This window comes from Argentina silus (assembly GCF_951799395.1).
Source record: "Argentina silus genome assembly, chromosome: 12".
NCBI classification, from domain to species: Eukaryota; Metazoa; Chordata; class Actinopteri; order Argentiniformes; family Argentinidae; genus Argentina; species Argentina silus.
Genome location: NC_139666.1, coordinates 17,254,143 through 17,272,838, shown reverse-complemented (window position 1 = coordinate 17,272,838; position 18,696 = coordinate 17,254,143). Strand labels below are relative to the sequence as shown.

The window sequence follows — 18,696 nt, the reverse complement described above, 5'->3', positions numbered from 1 at the left end:
ACCGAATACATATCCAACAATTAATCTTGCTTGAAAATCAAATCATCCAAAAGGGCATCACAGCAGCATGCACAAGATGCAAACATTAAAAACAATTCAGAATAAAGTGTCACCAGCCACCAAAGTGCACGTTGATCTTGATTCTTGACACATTGATCACATCACATGCATTGGCATTAGTAACACGAGAGCACCAGAAACATTAACAGCACAACATGCAGAGTGGAGGGGAGATGTGTGTAATCTGGACATCATACCAACATACCAGACACTGTTCAAGACACCTATTAAATGTGAGTTTCTCTTGCACTTTAGCTTTGCAGGTTTATAGCTTGGTGAAAAAGGACATTTTACATTTTTAGAACATTTTAGGACAAACTACATTCTCTCTGTGTATACAGGCTATCAAAGAAAACTAATCAAGAACTAAACTGAACTAATCAAGAAACTAAACACCTGCATATGGAGAAGGACGCAAAGGGCCATCATACAGTGGGCAACTTCTGGTGTATCTGTCTATGGGGTTGGTATGTTGGCATGGCATCTGACATGCTGTCTAGCCTTTGGAGCTCAATATACATAAATTAATACTGTGGTTATATTTTTGAAACTAGAATGAATGTCTAATAACATAGCTAATAACATAATCAGCCATGGGAATATGGGAGCTATAGTGACCTTTTCAGCCCCTTAGCTCTCTACAGTAGATCCAGACACTTGTCTCTATCAGCTACCTTGGTTACTATTTTAGCTGTCTAGACTTCATCGCAACTATCTGACTAACTGGTCGACAGCTATCAGCTCTGTTGACATTCTAGGCTCTGTCAGCTGAGACAGCATGTCAGTGTCTCAGATGTTGCAGGTGGAGAAACACTGCACACTCAACCCTGTTTACCACAAAGGTAGACCAGCGCACTGACACTGGGCCCTGAGCAGCCTGAGGAGGAAGGGAGGGAGGGAGGGCGAGAGCAGAGGGGTTACAGGTACACTCCTCCAGTAGCACATCAGATGGGAAAAAAGCAGCGGCCCCGATACAGAGCCCTGGGGAACTCCTGTGCATTCAGGTTTTTGTCTCAACCATCACTTAATCATAATCAATTGATCTGAAATCGACAACTTTCTGTCAATGTACAGATCAATTCATTACATTTTGGTTGTGACAACAAACTGTACATAGCATTGTGTGGTCCCACAGGACAACTTCTAGGACAGAGAGAGATGGAAACCCAGAACGCCCAGCCACCCGATTACATTGAGACAATAGATGTTTACCAACACAAGGGCTTGGTCAGGGTTTTTTTTACCTTGTTCAAAAAACTCTGACCTCCGTTTCAAGTTTTTCAAAGACATGGTTTCTGAGAAATTAGTACAGGAACAGAAAAGTACAGTGAGAGAGGACCAAGAAGTCTACACTTGGAGAGAAAGAGTAAGAACTTGTATTAATGGGAAAATTTGAGAGATCCACAACTGAAAACATAACCAATATACATCAGGATGATATCCATTATCTACAGTTGACAAACATTGCAAGTTAGGGTCCCACAAAGTCCTTCAAAATGCTCACAAACATATCCTTCACCAAAGGCATGACATCAAGCGTTTCACCAATGCTCCAAAAAACATATCCTGCACCAAAACGGTCATCAAGCATTTCACCCAAAACACAGTCCCAAACAGAACACATCATTGCTTTCTCAATGCAGTTAATGAAGGCTGATCATACTATAAGCACTCTGGTTAGTGTCTGCACTGCTCTTTACCTTTGGTCCTCATGGTCACAGAATCATCACGGAAACCACCATTCATTCCATTAGACGCCACGTCCTGCAGAGAGACACAGAGAAAGCACATTGAAAATGTTCTCAGAGCATATCAAGATACCATGGCGATCGATGCAAGTTGATTAATCGAAAAAGCAGACATTCTTCAAATTAATTAATTGTCCATGAATACAGTACAAATACACAGTAACAAGAAACATGTTCACCATATCAACACAATTAGGTCATTGTGTGTCACTCACAATGATTGGGTAGGCGGCTACCTCCTTGGTTGTCACTGTGGTATCCGTGGGTTTGTGTGAGGTGAAATCCAAGCTGGTGTTGACAGTGGCTGGGTCTGGAGAACCTAGAACTGTTGGATGATCCACACTGGTCAGATTGATGATCTTATGGCTCTTATATGGCGGGGAAAGGAGGTCTCTGTCCCAGTCTGAACGCAGACACGTGGCGACGGCAATGAATAGGTGGTGTTTGTATATGTGTGTGTGTGTGTGTGTGTGTGTGTGTGTGTGTGTGTGTGTGTGTGCGTGCGTGTGTGTGTGTGTGTGTGTGTGTGTGTGCGTGTGTGTGTGTGCGAAAGTAAAACATTAGCAATGGAAATGCTAATACAACTAAACAAAGGCGCTACGCGGACAACAAGACTGTTTTGGTGTTATTCTAAAGAACATCTGGGAGGACAGAGAAACCACTTTCCCCAACCATGCAGTCTACTGATGAACTTTAACAACCCCACAGTATTAATTACAGGCTCACACTCACTACAGCAAAATATTTGGTCACCTTATAAATAAGCTTGCCCATTGAACAGATCACAACAAGACATTATGAATAGAGTGTCTGTCAGTCAAATGGAGCTCAATAAAAGTATAGATTAAGCCATGTTTTGGTGAACATATATTTTACATAGGGTCTGTAAGGCTGTTAAAATAACACTGTAAATACACCAAGTTTGGACTCAGAGAACCAGGTACCTGAGCTAGGTTAGTTCTTCACATGGTAAACACCACACACACACAAAGGAATAAAGACACAGGGACAGAGAGAGGGACAGAGAGAGAGAGAGAGAGAGAGAGAGAGGACGAAAGACAGAAACGGAGAGAGAAATAGAACACATAATGTACAGACAGAAGAACAGAAGCGACTGTCTTCCCTGGAGAGAGCAGAAAGCTATTGTGAGCTTGTTAGATGATCATTAAACTGTCATGAAACAATTTATGCAAGATTTCACAGCAGTTTACTGACCAATTCAAAGTGTCACAACAGTTTAAGAGCACAACAAACATAAACAACACTGTCAATCTAAAAATGAAAACAACAAATGCCTCCCTCTATAATTTGTATTCTCTCTCACTCCCCCCCCCCCCCCCACACACACGCATTCAGTCTACTCACTATTCCTGCCATGGCGACGTATGTCCATGACCAGACGGCCCTGCTGCAGGGACTCCTCCATGCTCCTCTCCCACTCATCGTAGCTCATGTCTGCCACCCTGTGCCCACTTACCGCCAGCACCTCATCTCCCACCTGCAGCTGGCACTGCTCTGCAGGACTGCCTGGGTGGGCACACAGAGGGAAAGACAGGGGTCACAATCAGGGTTCATTGGGGGTATAAGATGCTCTGCCTCTCTGAGTTACACTGCCCTAACAGTCCTGTTAGTATTCTTAACTTGTAGAATATGAAGTTTAAATCCAGATTTCTGGATTGTACATTCAGACAGAATGTGTTCGCTATGGTTTTGCTTTCTCTATTTCTCTATTAACACTTCACTAGTGACCTACAGGCCCGTGAGTGTACAGTGCAGAACAGCGTACAACCCTCAGTGTTCATAGAGAGGGAGGCTCAGGCCCAGCAGATCTGACCCAGATAGAGGCTGCCCTACATAGGCCTGGCAGCTCTGCAACTGGGTCCTACTGGAAGGCGTATTGAGTGAGGGGCAACCAGCAGTGCCTGACTGAAATACTGAACAGGTAGACACACACCGGGCCCTAATGCTGCCACGGTGCCCATGTTCTGATCCATTCAGACAGATTGTGTGAGATATAATAGTGTAGATATGACAGTTTGCTGTGTATTCTGCTCCTTTTAGCACTGTACTGTGCACTGTGGATGTTGGTTGTCAGTTTTGGTGGACTTTGGTGTATATGACTTGGGGTCCAATAAAAGCCAATGAAGCTCTGCCAGTTGTCAGGACAGTGCAGTTCATCTTTGGCCTTTGCTAGGAGATGTGTGCTGTAGCTTTACCTGGTTGGATGGAGGTAATGTGAGCTCTGCTCTGGTCCCAGTCTGCATGGAAACCAAAGTCTCTGCTGCTGTTGGGCTTCTGATTCAGACTGATCCGCATGTCGCTGTAACTCTCCTAAAACACACACACACACACACACACACACACACACACACACACACACACACACACACACACACACACACACACACACACACACACACACACACACACCTGATATCTATGGCTGTACAACATCCATCAAAAGGTCAGAGTAAAACAGCAGGATAGAGCCAAAATATAATATGATGTCATGAAACCTAGTGACCACAAATCTGAGATGTGCGGAGGATCATCCAACACATGTGGGATTTAGCAGTGTTGAGGCAGGGGCATGCATGTACAGTATCCATGGATCAGCTGCAGTATATTTCACTAGAATCCACTAGAATCTATGTTTTACTCAGGCCCCCGGACTGATACATTGCTGGTGGGGTGTAATCCTACTCCCTTCCAGCTTTCCATTGTACTGGAGAACAGTTAGCACGTCAGGCTACAGTATGTGGACATTGTCTGTGTTTGTGGAACCAGGCCTGCTTGGTCAAACTCCAAAGCCAGGGAAAGGAGAACCTTTGTTCTCAGTGTATGAATCATTTATGGCTGTCTACATAACAAAAGGCAAGCACAGCTCCCCACTGTACTGTACCTAGCACTCACTGCATACTGTGTGGTACTGTACTGTATGCACCATGGTCCATGACACTACAGCATCTACTGCCACAACTCCACACTAAGCTGTAGGACTACACAACTCACAAAACCCTAAGAGCCTTAGCAGTACACCCTTCTGCAGTCTGAGGGCAGCACTCATTCAATCTAGCATCATCTGTAAAATAAGTACAGTATCTAGGATGGTTACATCTTTTTGTAGAGAGGTTTTTTCTTACAATTCTATTTGTATCTGTTTGTTTCAACCTTCTTCAAATTAAAATGTGTAAGTCTCTCTGGATATGGGCATCTGCCATAATACCAGGAGAGTAATGTACCTGGTTTGTATCCTTCACCGGACCAGGGCTGACTGGGACTGGAGACACAGCTTTGGGCAGGGGGGTGAGGGGCTCACTTCTGGGAGGGACAGGAGAGACTTTCTGAGTAGGGGTCACACCCCTCCCCTTCCCTTCCTCCTCTTCCTCCTCCTCATCCTCCTCGTTGCTGCTGTGGGCGGAGCTGGAGTGGGAGCGAGCCTCGTCCTCAGAGTTCATGACCTGGCTGTAGCGGCTCGGTACAGACAACTTCTTAGAGTTGTCCACACCTCCGTTCACACGCTTGTGAGAGTCATCCATCTGTGGAGGGCATAGGGAGAGTCAGCCATTGTTGTGGAATAGAACAGAATAGACTTGAACAGAGCAACATAGACTAGCATAAACCAACTTCTATTCTATTCTATTTTATTCTATAAAGATGAATGACTCTAAGATTTGTCTTAGTCTGCTTCTCCAATATTTTGTGGACTAATAATATAACCAGATCCCGTCTGGACTAGTTTAGACTATAACCCAAACACATAATCGAACACACAAGTACCCTGATGATGAGTACTTCCGATGAAGTGAAATGACATGCTGACATACAGTCAAACAATGCTAAAAGTGAAGGCTGGAAATGGCAGCTTTGCCAAGTGAATGGCAAGTAGTAAAAAAAAAAAAAAAAGCATTAGCTTCATCCATTATTCACTGACACAGTAAACAGATCAGGCTAGCAAGCCACTACACTGTCCTCTAAATAGATCCCATTGTAACAGGACAACACAAGCTAACGTTTCCCTACTGCCCACAATGGTTAACACAAACATCTCACCCCCTGTCCTCTAGACGTCCTCTAGCCCTGTGGTCTGCAGAGAGCAGTCCTGTGGTACACAGAGATAGGATGATAAAGACAATAATACAGTACTCACGGTGTAGGCTCGGGGCAGGGAGGCGATCCTGGTGGACTGGGTCCCAAAGGGTCGGGGCGTGACGACTGAGGTGAGACGCGCGCTATCAGATCTCTGGTAGCTCCTGGGGAGGGAGGCGGAAACCCGAGACACCCCGGGAGGCCTGGGCTCCATTGAGTTGTACTGTGGCTGTTTGTACAGGGAACCAGAGGAGGGGGCCACCTCCTCATCTGGCTTGCCAGCCCATGGGCGCCTTGGCTCGAACACTTTGGGGAGGGAGCTGGGGGTGGAGATGGAGGTGGTGGAGGTTTCCTCTTTCTTGGCTGTGCTGGTGTGCTCCAAAGCTGGGCTTGTGCTTCTCTCCATGGGGGCCTGGGTTGTAGAGTGGGGGTTATAGATGGAGGTACGGCTGGAGATTCTAGTGGTAGGGATGGTGTCACTGCCGGCAGAAATGTCCTCTCTATCAACCCCCTGTGTGGTGGGAGGAGGTGAGGCGGCCCTGTTGGTTGCCCTAGCAGCAGTGGGGGGCTCTTCCTCTCTCACAAGGGGCGCAGAGGGAGCGGTGGGGCGGTCCACTGAGGCGTAGGGGGTGTCGATGGTGTAGCTCCTGGCAGGGAGGGTACGGGTGCGGGGGACAGGGGCAGGTACAGGGGTAGGGTCCTCAAAAACGTCCTGGTCCAGAAGGCTGAGAGAGCTGAGGCGACTTCCTACGGAGCTCTTCTCTCTGTAGGGGGAGAGGGGGAAGGAGGGGGGAGGAAGGTAAGAGGGGAGGAGAGGAAGGTGTGCAAGGGAAAATACATGAGAAATTAAAGGAAGAGAGACAAAGGGAATAGGGGGCAAAGGGAAAGTGAAAGAGAGCAAGAGAGGGTGAGGCAAGTTGAAAGGAAGAGGGGAGTGAGAGAAAAGGGAGGGGAGGGGACAGGGGACACAGGGTGAAAAGGGAGAGGGAGGCAGAGAAAAAAGAGAGAGGGGAGGCAGGGAGTAAGCCACTATTAGATTACACTTTCACACTGACTAAAGGGACAATTAGAGAGGGTTCATTCACAGTCAGTTCACCGTCTCTCTGAGTTGAAGTTCTGTGTGCATAGGGCTTTCATTACTCAACCCAGTACCCCAGACTGCAGTATGAACTCAAATCCACATCGACAGGTGTCCAATGGTGCAGCAATGTACATCACAAGTGAGAATAAATACGTATCAGCTGAAAATCAACAGCCACGGCCGTACGATACTTTACAGTAGGCTAAATGTGCTTTATCTGTCCTCGAATGTCTTGTCGTTACACTGGTGACTGGAGAAGCTGAAGCTCAGCCAACCTGCACCTTGCTAATTCGGCCGTACGTTTTCCTTCCGTCTAGACAACAGTACGTTAGTTACCTGTGTCTCAGGTGTGTCCTTACCTCCCCTCTTGCATCTCTTTGAAGGTCCTGGACCTCCTGCCACTGCCTCCTGCTGTGACCTGCTCAGTCTGCTCCCTCTCCTCCTTCTTCTTCACGATATCAGAGTTGACACTCTTGCGACGATTCTTCCATTTGGTGAGGTCCTGCAGAGAAACCGGCAGAGATGACCTCAACCGCCATCTTAGAACGCTCTCTAAGTTCACTCAGTTCATCTCTAACATGGATGATGAGGATCTGTAACATTGAACAGTTGACCGCAGAGTGGAGGAGAGGAGGAGGAGGAAAGAGAGAGAAAGAGAAGGAGAGAGGGAGGACTCCATTTGAAGGTGTCCTATTTGTGAGTTTGGCTCCTCCCGGCTCATGTCCCCGGTGTATTAAGGGCCGTGTGTGACCTAAATGCAGCTTTAAGACTCAATATAATACTATTGCACCATACTATCAGACCACTGACACACAGAATACTATGACAGAGTACAGGTGGACATTATCATTTGACTGATTCTCACTAATAAACAGTTTTAAAGAGCTGAGTTTAGAAACTAGTGCAATATGTTAGAGATGGTGCAACGCCCCACAAAATGGGTCAACTTTTGTAGACAGTAGTCTAGAGTCACATCATTGCAAGTGAATGTCTGCGTACTCAATGATAGGGAGGTGGGGCTCACGATCACATCATATCGTTTTATTTGTCATCGTTCCAGCCCAGTATCAACTCTACAATATCGGTATGCATTGTGACTTGCCTTATTGCCCTTCATAACGTAATACAATATATGCCGTTTAGCTGAAGCTTTTATCCAAAGCAACTTACATTGCAGTGAGTGCATACATTTCAGTATATATGGTCCCAGTGGGAATCAAACCCACAACCTAAGCATTGTTAGCACCATGCTCTACCAACTGAGCCACAGAGGACCATAACGTCAGTGTGAATTTATTTTTTGAAGAAACCAGTGGTGATTATTATATACTCTCTGCAGCTCCTCCATAAATGAGGACAGTCCATAGCCAGAGGGCAGAGCAGCTGCAGCACCAGTGTTTGTCTTCTCTGTTCTCTGTTCTACACCTTCACTAAACAAGCTCTCCTTGGCCACAGGCGGAACATGGGACCAGAAAACTGATCACTTTACTATCTCTATACGCTAAAGACATCAAAGGACACATTCATCTTTAGTAGTCCACCTCTAGTGCCCTTTTTGTTTTGACAGGAATGATTTACACTTCAATGTACTAAAATTGTTTATCTATATCAGAATCAGAATACTGTACATGTTTCAGTGAGAAGGAGCACTGGTAGTGGGAATGAGTTTACAGGTGTGGAAAGTCCTATATGGAGAGTTTACAGGTGTCATATAGGTGTGTGTGGTTGTGTCCGTGTGGTACTCACATCCTGCCACTGGTCATCACTCTCCTTCACCTTCTCACGGATCTTCTGCAGCTCCTCGTAACGCATCTGTTTCAAGGCGGCGTCGTCCCCTGTGATGTCACTCATTGATTTGCTCCTGAGGAGGGCACGACAGAGGGGGAGGTGACAGAGAGGTTTCGAATGAATACACCAGCTAAAAGTATGTACCACCAATTGTACATAGGACAGATGTTGCTTCAGGTTTTTTTTACTCCAATCCCAGAATGCTGTCATCTTTGCACTCCATCAGGGGAGGCTGGTGGAGGTAGAAATCGGAGGACAGGCTCATTGTAATGCATGGATTAGAATGAGGAATTCGTCCGATTTCTACCTCCACAACATTCCATCATAACTAAATGAGCAAGCTATGCTGGAATAACGTTTTGAGCTCATGACCCAATGTCAGAACAATAATTGAGGATGAAAACAGCCTTTTTTCCCCCCTTACACCAGAAGTCAGACTAAAAGGAAGCACAAACTAAACCTTTTCACCTCTTTTTCTTAGCCAGGTATTAGTCAGCAAACATGGCACACACCAGCTCCATCACACACATACAATACTGCACAACCAAGCACAATGCACTTTCAGCTTAATGGGTTAGTTAAGCAATGATACATTCCTCCATCTCAGCCATCCCATGTATGCAGAAAAGCAGGGTCAGTCAAAACTTATTCAAGGCCAATTTCACCCTATTTCACTTACCTGTATAGTCTATGTGAATATTTCTATCTGTGCCTGTCTGTCAGTTTCCAGGTTCAAACTGAGCGTTAACTACCACTACCTCATAACACTCAGTGGTAAATACAGTATGTCTGGTTGGATGACCCAGCGTATTGGTATTGTGTGCATCATCTCACTCCACTGTTGCTTTGTCAATAGAGCTTTGTAAAGCAGTCCCCCCCCGCCCCCCCACCCCCCTCCCGGTTTGGCCCTGTGCCAAACAAACCAAAGCAATGTTCAGTGTCAGCGTTTAGCAGCTAGCGAGTGCAGCAATACAAAGGCAGGAGGCAGCAGGGGCGCTACCTCAGAGGGCAGAGCGAACGCGAACGCGCCACATTCCTTGAAGCACATATTAACTCACCCGTCACTATCGTCGCGATTTTGGAGCAGTCTAGGAGACCAAAGAGAACCACAGACAAAAAGGTCACATTTGGGCAGACTTGTGTCTCTCTTTCACTGTCTGTCTGTTTGTCTGTGTGTGTGTGTGTGTGTGTGTGTGTGTGTGTGTGTGTGTGTGGGGGGGGGGGGGGGGGGGGGGGGGGGGGGGGGGGGTGTTACTGTGTTATATCAGAATAGATGGGGAGAGGTTGAGTGCATGGACTCACTGGTTCATTGCAATGCACTGTCAATGGAATATCCAGTCAACACCACTCAAACATTGTCTGTTGATTCAGACAATAACAAGCAAACAGTCAGATTCCCTTCTGGGTTTTCATACTTTAGTTTCACCTTTCCTTGACCTGCTGTGTAGCTGAAGAGGTGTGTGTAACATTTTTCAACAATATACCGTTTTTAGACTCCTGAGCTACGATGATGTCATTGGAAAATCGGTTTGGAAAGTCTGAAGCAAATCCAGATGACTCTTGTTTAAATTGCCTGCTTTGTGTGTGTGTGTGTGTGTGTGTGTGTGTGTGTGTGTGTGTGTGTGCGTGTGTGTGTGTGTGTGTGTAGAGGAAGTACGGGTGCATTTTTATGTTGCCATGGAATCAGAGTGGCAGGCAACAACTCTCCTTGGATCACACGTCAATAGGGAATTTCAGTTGATAGGTTTTTATGTCTTGTCCAAAAACAAAACGACACTTCATCATGTTCCTCCTCTTTGGTGTAGTGTCTGTGTGTCAGTAAAAAAGACATGCCCTGGGTTATGTATTGCTCTTACTCAGGCTGAAACCCTTCCACACCCCTCTGCCATTCATGGAGCAAGCAGCTTCCCAGGCGAGTGTGAAGAGGAAACACCCTGCTGCTCATACTCAAATGGAGGTGCTAAGGTGTTGTCATCACAACCGTGGTCCTCCAATTCATTCCATTACAAGAGCTTTCAGTATGGGTTGTCTTTATTAGGCATGGGTAAAGTTGTTCAATTCACAGGCAAATTCAATCCGCGAGCAGGAAAAAAAAACAACGAAACAAATGTAAAAACACAGAATCGGATTCTCTGTGATCAATGCTGATGTACTCAAACATTTTTGGTCAATGCTGTGACAACAGTACTCATGCAGTTTTGTTTATAAATAACACTTCAAGAAAGTTAGCAGCAGTAAGTTATAACAAACAGGGAAGCTGTTCGAGGAAGATTATGGTTTCGGGCATGAACCACAAGGTTGTCAAAAAAAAGGCCATAGTATGAACACAGTTTATCACTTCACTTAAAACTGTCAATCCGCTCTCTTCTACTGCAGAACAACAAACATGTAAAACAAACGAGGTCTGATGAATGATAACAGGCCTTCTGCAGGTTGTATGCTACATTTCCTCTACTGGGATTTGTGTTTAAATACAGTTAACCGTCCTCTCATGTTCATATGAAAGGCACCTGCTTTTTTGTTTAAGAAAGTGTTTTGTTGAGAGAGAAATTCCCCTTTCTTCCTACAGTAAGCACCAATCCTTCATAAATGCATCTCAACATGCAATTAAGAGCACTTCAACGTCAGACAGAAATGTTCAAGGAGTCAAAACGACACCGGTGAGCTCTCACACACAAAAGATGAGGGTCAGGTGGAGAAAAAGAGAAAAACAACAACACACAACCTAGAGATTGAGTGAAAGCAACAGGCACTTAAGTAGCATGGTTGTCAGTCGCCATTCGTTCCTAAGAGTTCAGAAAAGCTAACCTCTCTACCATCATCCTCTTCTTAAACCTCAGCCGGCTGGCCTCCCTGATCTCCTTCCACTTCTGCAGGTCCTCCTCACTGCAGGAAGTGGGCACTGAGGGAGACATCTGACTGGCTGACGGGCCCTGACCCTGGATACTCCCCATCCCTGCCCCAAACTTCCTAAGCAGCATGTCGTCTGCTCTGTGGTGCCCCTCCGCTTGATCCTGGTTTCCCTCTGGTTCCGCTTCCTGGGCCAAAGGGGACGGGGTGCACAGGAGCCTGGCCTGGAGTTTGGGGGGCAGTGCCCAGGGCTCAGGGATGGGCACAGGGTTGTAGCGGTCAGGTGCACCAGAGAGGGGGCGCTGATGATGAGCCTGCTGGGGGTTGACTTTCCTGTAGAGCACGTCGTCTCGTTGAATGTCGGGGAGTCGTGGCTTGCCTTTGCTGCCAGATCGGCGTGGCTGGGTCACGATGTTGATCTCGGGATCAGAGAAGCAGAGAGAACCTGTGGTGCGGCTCATACACACACGGGTCTTCATCACAGCCAGGTCCGTGTTGGAGTGGAAGGCCTGGGTCCGCCTAGTGAACATGTCATCATTCTCCAGGTCAGGGACAATGTTCTCAAACTCATCGTACAGGTCTGGGGGCTCGAGGGGATCTTGGCGCCCCAGGAGGGGACGCCTCTCACATTTGACCAGTCTGGGGCCTGCGGTTGGGTCCAGTCTAGCAAACACCAGTGGGGGGCGCTCTAGCTGAGGGGGCTGCTGTTTAGGGGGCTGGGGGACAGCGTGTGGCTGAAAGTAAGAACTGGAGGCGAGGCAACAGGAGAGAGAAAGAGGAAAGAGGTTTTATGAGTGCATGCATGTGAACCAGAGTACAGAAAGGGTGAAGAATATTTAAAAGAAGAAGCAGAACTGCTAATATCTAAAGGCTGTATTTGACTCCAAACAGGGCTGCATCAAATAAGGCTGTTTCCATCGTATAGCTGATTGTGCAGTGCTTTAACTGCTGCCAATATATAACTATAATGCAAGGCAGCGAAGCGATTATACCCTAGTATAATCATAAAAAAAACTGCTTTTCGAGGCATGTTAGGGCAATGTTAATAGCATGGCTGTGTGGTATCACTGTTAGTATGTGAGAGGGGGAACTTATAAGAACTCAAAGGACCACTCTAGAGTGATCCTGTGATGTCACAATCAAGCAGCTGTATCGACCTTTGACCTGCATGGTGGGCAGTGTGGGTGAAGACTTCAGGTGCGTGGGAGTGAGAGGGGGAGGGACCAGAGGGGGAAGGGGCTGAGGAGAGCCAGGGACTGATATCACAGTCAGATTCGTCCGAGGAAGAGCCCAACTTCTTTCGGCTAGGGCCGCAGAGGAGGGGAAGGAGAGAAAAGAGAGAGAAAGAGTGGGAGAGGGGAGAGAGATAGGGAAGGAGAGACACAGACAGAGAGAGAAAGAGAAACAGGGTCAGATAGAATCAACACAGAAAAAAAAAGCAGTGCTCCCCAGCAGTGCAGACCCAATCAAGGAGGTTAGAATCACATGCATTCACACAGAAAGCAGACTAGGGAAACAATGACAACTCTGAAATAACTTAAGAAATTGGCAGAGAGAAACAAAAAGAGTTAGCGATACAGTGTAGTAAGCAAGGATTGTGAAATTAGAAATAGAGAGATTAAAGAGTCATGGTAATAATATGCAATGTTCCCATTGTATGTGTAATGCATCTACATGTAAACATTAATGTTGTATGTTATTTGTTTGTAATAAGTGTGTCATTTGTTTGTTTGTTAGGGTATGATGAGGATGATGACATTGTGAGTCTGTGTACATTATTTGTAAGTGTGTGTGTGTGTGTGTGTGTGTGTGTGTGTGTATGTGCGTGCGTGCGTGCATGCGCGCATGTGTGTGTTCTCTGCTCTATGGGCTGTGTCAATATTTTCTCCTGAACCCCTCAGCCTCTCTATTCTCCACAGACCTGAATCCCTGGATCTTCTTGTACCAGGGTCGTCTCTGAGACCCCAGCTTGATCTTCTGCACGTGTATGTCCTCTTCGGGGGTCCAAAACTTGGGCAGGAACCTATCGTAGGGCACGTTGGCAGGAGGCTGGGGTGAGAGGCCCACCTTACGTGCATAGAGGTCATCCTGGACAGGGTCTGCATAGCCCACGTCATCCTCCTCATCCTCAGAGTCATCATACATCTCTCTGAGGAGGCTGTCAGCTGATTGGGGCCGGTGGTGGTCCACCCTCACTGAGCTGTGCTGGGGGGACTCCAACAGCCCACTGCTGCTGCTGCTGCTGCTCGAGAGACAGCCAATCAGATCAGTCGAAAGGGTTTGAGAGGACGTGCACACAACCAACACAGCAAATCACAGAGCAAGGCGGAGGGTATTGTGTTTGTTCCTTGAGCACACGCACGCAATCTCTCATGAGAGCAGGCAGGGTTAGGAAACAACGCAGAACTAAACCAAAACCAAAACGCTGGAATAATACACTCACTGCAACTCAAACCGAAAAGATATTAGCAAATAAAACGACGCTAAAACCTAAACCAACACAACTTAAAAAATCTAAACAGAAAAAAAGATGTGTTAGAAGCAGCGCGGTAGTTGAGGCTGAGAGCCTGGCTCATGGTTGGAGGGAACCATGCACACGGAAGGCAAAAAGAAGCTGTCGCGATCGCTCTCTCACACGTTCTCTTTCTGCCATCGCTCGCCCACTCTCTCACCAGACAACAGGCGTATCAAAAATGCTCTCTCTCTCTCTCTCTCTCTCTCTCTCTCTCTCTCTCTCTCTCTTTCGGTTGTTCTGACCTGAGACAGGTCACAGTCTGCCGAGGGGAGGCATTAGCAGTCACAGTGACCATGGGTGAGGTGCCCCCCCTGCCCATTGACACTGCCCCCCCGGCCTCCAGGGGGCTGATGGGAAGGGCGAAGTTGGTGGGTGGAGCAGGGGAGGGGCTGTGGAAGCGTCGGCTGGCCAGGTCATCCAGCACCAGGTCAGGGTCTGGTCGCTCCTGGTCCGAGTCGCTGCCGCTCTCGTACTCGTATGCCCACTGCAAGTGGGCCGCGGGCAGGGAACTCTGGGATACTAACCCGTTGTTGTCGGAGGTGGAACTGGGCCTGGTTTCACTAAGGTCAGCATTCCAAGGGCAGTCACAACCGAACACGACCGCACAGTGCACACAACCATGGAACAACCACCCACACGCGATCACACACACACACACACACACACACACACACACACACACACACACACACACACACACACACACACACACACACACACACACACACACACAAACAAGACCAACACAGTGGGATAGGAGAAGTATTTAAGGGCACAGAATGAGTGTCTGGCATACAGCACAGCACAAACCACATAGAGTTGTGACTGAATTCCAACTTTTTTGAGATATTTCCCTCAGTTATTTCCAGAGTGCAAAGCAATGTTTTCTTTCCATGAGAAAGAAAATAAACTGGCTTGAAGCTAGTTCTCTGGTAGACCGACACTTTGCTTTTGTTGCACTGAAGCGACCAGTCAAATACATCCAAATGACTAGGTGGCACGGCGGAGTGGGGTCAATAACATTTACATTTTGAACTGAACTGAAAAATCCTCATAGAACATCACGAGAAAATGTTACCATGTTAAAATGAATATGACTGACTCGCATGAGGGTGATCGGATAACACAAAAGGAGAACCTTAACTGGGAAGTATCATGAGGTCATTGTCATGCGACCAGGCTGAAATCAGCTCCTAGCCTTTACCCCTGTCGGCTCCTGGACAGACCTCTCATAGAGCTGAACAGGGTTGATCCGACAGCACCTGTAAAACAAAGACCGTGTGTGTGTGTACATGTATGCGGTGTACTTCGTCACGCTACCTGGTGAAGGTGCCGTCCTCCTCGGTGTACGTGGGGCTGGCCCAGCTCCGCCGGTTGTCCTCGTGGCGCTCTGCCCGCTTCTTGCGGAGTGGCGCGGGCACGTAGGCCATGGCCTTGTCCTTGTCCTTGGTGGGCAGGAACTGGTTGAACTGGGTGGTGGTCTTGGGTGCGATGACCAGCGAGCGGCGATAGTGTAGGGAGTCCTTGTTCTCCGCCATCCTGAAGACAGACTCTGCCTCCGCGTCACTGCAACAACCTAGGGGGAAGAGGAGAGGAGAGGAGAGGAGAGGAGAGGAGAGGAGAGGAGAGGAGAGGAGAGGAGAGGAGGGGAGAGGAGAGGAGAGCAGAGGAGAGGAGAGGAGAGGAGAGGAGAGGAGAGGAGAGGAGAGGAGAGCAGAGGAGAGGAGAGGAGAGGAGAGGAGAGGAGAGGAGAGGAGAGGAAGAGAGAGGGATGACCAACAGGTATAGGATGTATTCAAGACAAGTTGAGGAAGGGGGAAGAGGGAGAGTAGAGGTGAGGTGTGGGTTGAGCGGGGGTGGGAGGATAGGGGGAAGAGGGGAAAGGGGAAAGGGGAGAGGAGAGGAGAGGAGAGGGGAAGGGGTAGAGCAGTGGTCCAGTGAAGGTTATACATGGGGGGGGGGGGAGAAAGTAGAGAAAAGGAGAAAGGAGGAGAGGATGGGGAGGAGGAGAGAGGAGAGGTCCAGTGAGGGGTTGTGCTGGGGCTCCAGGGGGTGAGGGCAGAGCAGCAGAGAGGGGCGCTGGGTTGGGAATGGAGGCCTCCTCATTTACAAGCCTGTGTGGAAGGCTCTGGAATGTCTCACTGGCCTGTCTCACACAGGGGTGCCAACCCTGTCTCTAATTATTAATGACCTGTTCTTTCCCAGATCCTACACATCCCCAACTCCCCTGCCACAGAACAAACCTAAACCTGTTCTCAACCTCATTTTATTAGAATTGTTACAAAGCCGAATAAGAAATTGGTATTTTATACATTTTTCTCTTTTCAGTCAGTGGATGAGTTTTCTGAGAGCAGGCCACTAGAGGGCATTAGGTGTTTATTTTCGTATGAGTATGAGTTTGCTTTCTGAAACTGATGATACTGTACATTGCATTGCTATTCACAAATATATAATATAATATCATATCATATAATATCATATAATATCATATAAATTGCACTATAAACGTGTCAAGGTTACGCATCAGTTAAGAGACTCAAATCAGCTAATATTCTACTCAGCACAATCAGTCAAATGTCAACACAGACCTGATATCAGCACAATCCACACGCTTGAGGTGAATTTCAGAGATAATCTCAGATAGGCAAACAAATATTTCTCTGGCACTCTAACACCGTAGCTTTAACACAATCATTCTAGTTCCTGACTTCAGGCAAAGATATAGGCTACACTGTGTGTTCAATCCAAAGACAAGAAAGCATTTAGAAGCAAACACAAACGCACTCTTGCTCTAGCAGATTGGTGTGTGGGTGTGTGGGTATGTGTGTTTTGTGTGTGTGTGTGTGTGTGTGTGTGTGTGTGTGTGTGTGTGTGTTTGTAGTTGAGATTGGCGTGCGTCCGCCCCTACCCTCACTGCTTCCTTTGAGTGTGGTGTCAGATGAGATGCTGTGGGGTCGAGAGCCCAGTGAGTCCAGGCTATCCAGGGAGTCCTCTCTCCTGTGTCCTCCTCGTCTCAGTGGGAACAGCTCCTCTCTCTCTGAGTACCAGCTGTCTCCAAAACCACTGTCTCTGACGCTGCTGCCTCTTGGGCTGCTGAATGAGTCTTCTAGTGCCTGCAACACACACACACACATGCACGCACACACGCACACACACAGGGGCAGTCAGTCAGTCTGAGGGAGACAGAGTGGTGTGTTTCTCAGTAATTTAGTTCTTCACGAACATGACAACACACACACAAACTTGCAGAGTCAGAGTGAGAGTACGGTTTTACACCTTCAATTGGGCAGAGTGTGAATTCTGTATCGTCATGCCATGCCATGCCACACACACACACACACACACACACACACACACACACACACACACACACACACACACACACACACACACACACACACACACACACACAGTGTACAGGAGCTGGAGTTCCTCAGTGTTTACAATTCAGATTCCTATCAGTCAAGCACAGCGAGCTCACAGGACAGATTTGCCCATGAGTTTTGTGATGATGACTGTGTTTACTGCATACAGAGGGGTTTAGCATAAACACATAAACAAGCCACTTTACAAACATGCAACAACTCATCAGCCACTATCAAAGAAACACTGTCAGATCTGTAATTCCCTCAATCCCGGCAAACAATACTATTCCACTGAGCTCAGCAACTCTGCTTTAACTGCTTCAGTGAGCTTATAAGAGATTATAATAGATCAACGCACAAGACATGTCGTAACCGTCCATATCTCTTTATAAATACTTAAGACTGTATTCATAGAGGTTGAATACCCGTTAAACCATAAATCCAACTGTAAACAAAGTGCCAAATCTAACACTGGCACGGAGTTGGTACGGGAGTGTCCCGTTAAAAAAACAAAAAAACAAACAATTTTGAAAAACATGGACTGCATGTACTGTAGGTGTACCAGTGTGGTCTGAAGTAAACAAGATAAAATAGCTGAGTCAAGGGGATGGGATCTTTTATGACTTGACGTAGCCATGGTTTTAGTGCACTCTTTCTAAGGCCCCTCTGGCCTACCACATTCATCCTTCGACACATAGCTTGCATACCAGGAAGGATTCAGAAATGTACTGGGCAGCGGGTGCGAAAAGAGGATTCCATTTACACATTTCCTAGTTCAACAAGGATGCATAACATCATGCTAACAACAGTACCGGTAGGTTGGATAATGTGACTTCTGTTAGCATGCTGCCGTACGGACAGGCAGCTTACCTTGGATAGTGCTATGCCCAATAGTCCCTCAAACGCTTTAAGGTTTAGGTAAGGTCCATTATAGAACGGGTCACTCTGTGCCTTCCTACCCAGCCAGTATATGGTGATCAACACCTGGAAGGAAGAGGACACAAGCTTGTTATAACATGTTATCACTGTCATGTGTGTATACCGTATAGGAGCAATGCTTATGTCTCTGGAGAGACAGGGTTTTTTTTTCACTTTGACTGGGTAGATTTACACTAAACAAAGGGCTTTAACAGCTTTACGCTGAGAAACGAGTGCCTAACTTGATGGACTACGACGAAGGACCATTTCTGTATTTTGCGG

At 47.1% G+C, this 18,696-nt stretch overlaps 2 protein-coding genes across 7 annotated transcripts in view; both read right to left on the bottom strand.

The window, feature by feature from the left end:
• Positions 1-18,696, bottom strand: part of lmo7a (LIM domain 7a) — a 52,372-nt gene that overhangs the window by 8,530 nt on the left and 25,146 nt on the right. For 2 of the 6 annotated variants that reach the window (XM_083681575.1, XM_083681573.1), the window contains exons 1-12: positions 17,040-17,167; positions 15,452-15,707; positions 9,825-9,854; positions 8,725-8,839; positions 7,338-7,480; positions 5,959-6,661; positions 5,051-5,347; positions 4,025-4,139; positions 3,174-3,335; positions 2,024-2,211; positions 1,761-1,824; positions 1,305-1,355 (exon numbers count right to left, since the gene is read on the bottom strand). In XM_083681575.1, coding sequence (XP_083537701.1) covers positions 1,305-1,355; positions 1,761-1,824; positions 2,024-2,211; positions 3,174-3,335; positions 4,025-4,139; positions 5,051-5,347; positions 5,959-6,661; positions 7,338-7,480; positions 8,725-8,839; positions 9,825-9,854; positions 15,452-15,669 — 2,086 coding nt within the window. In that variant the 5' untranslated portion in view covers positions 15,670-15,707; positions 17,040-17,167. Of the gene's footprint in view, positions 1-1,304; positions 1,356-1,760; positions 1,825-2,023; positions 2,212-3,173; positions 3,336-4,024; positions 4,140-5,050; positions 5,348-5,958; positions 6,662-7,337; positions 7,481-8,724; positions 8,840-9,824; positions 9,855-15,451; positions 15,708-17,039; positions 17,245-18,366; positions 18,481-18,696 lie in introns of those variants that run through there. The other 4 variants (XM_083681577.1, XM_083681576.1, XM_083681574.1 and 1 more) reach the window with 4 other exon arrangements.
• On the bottom strand, positions 10,275-15,364 carry LOC310813145 (LIM domain only protein 7-like; the record flags this gene model as incomplete). The annotated part of the gene is made up of 5 exons (XM_083682007.1): positions 10,275-12,363; positions 12,774-12,920; positions 13,538-13,858; positions 14,374-14,691; positions 15,336-15,364. 5 exons carry the CDS (start codon positions 15,362-15,364, stop codon positions 11,553-11,555), a joined length of 1,626 nt encoding a protein of 541 aa, XP_083538133.1. The 3' UTR covers positions 10,275-11,552.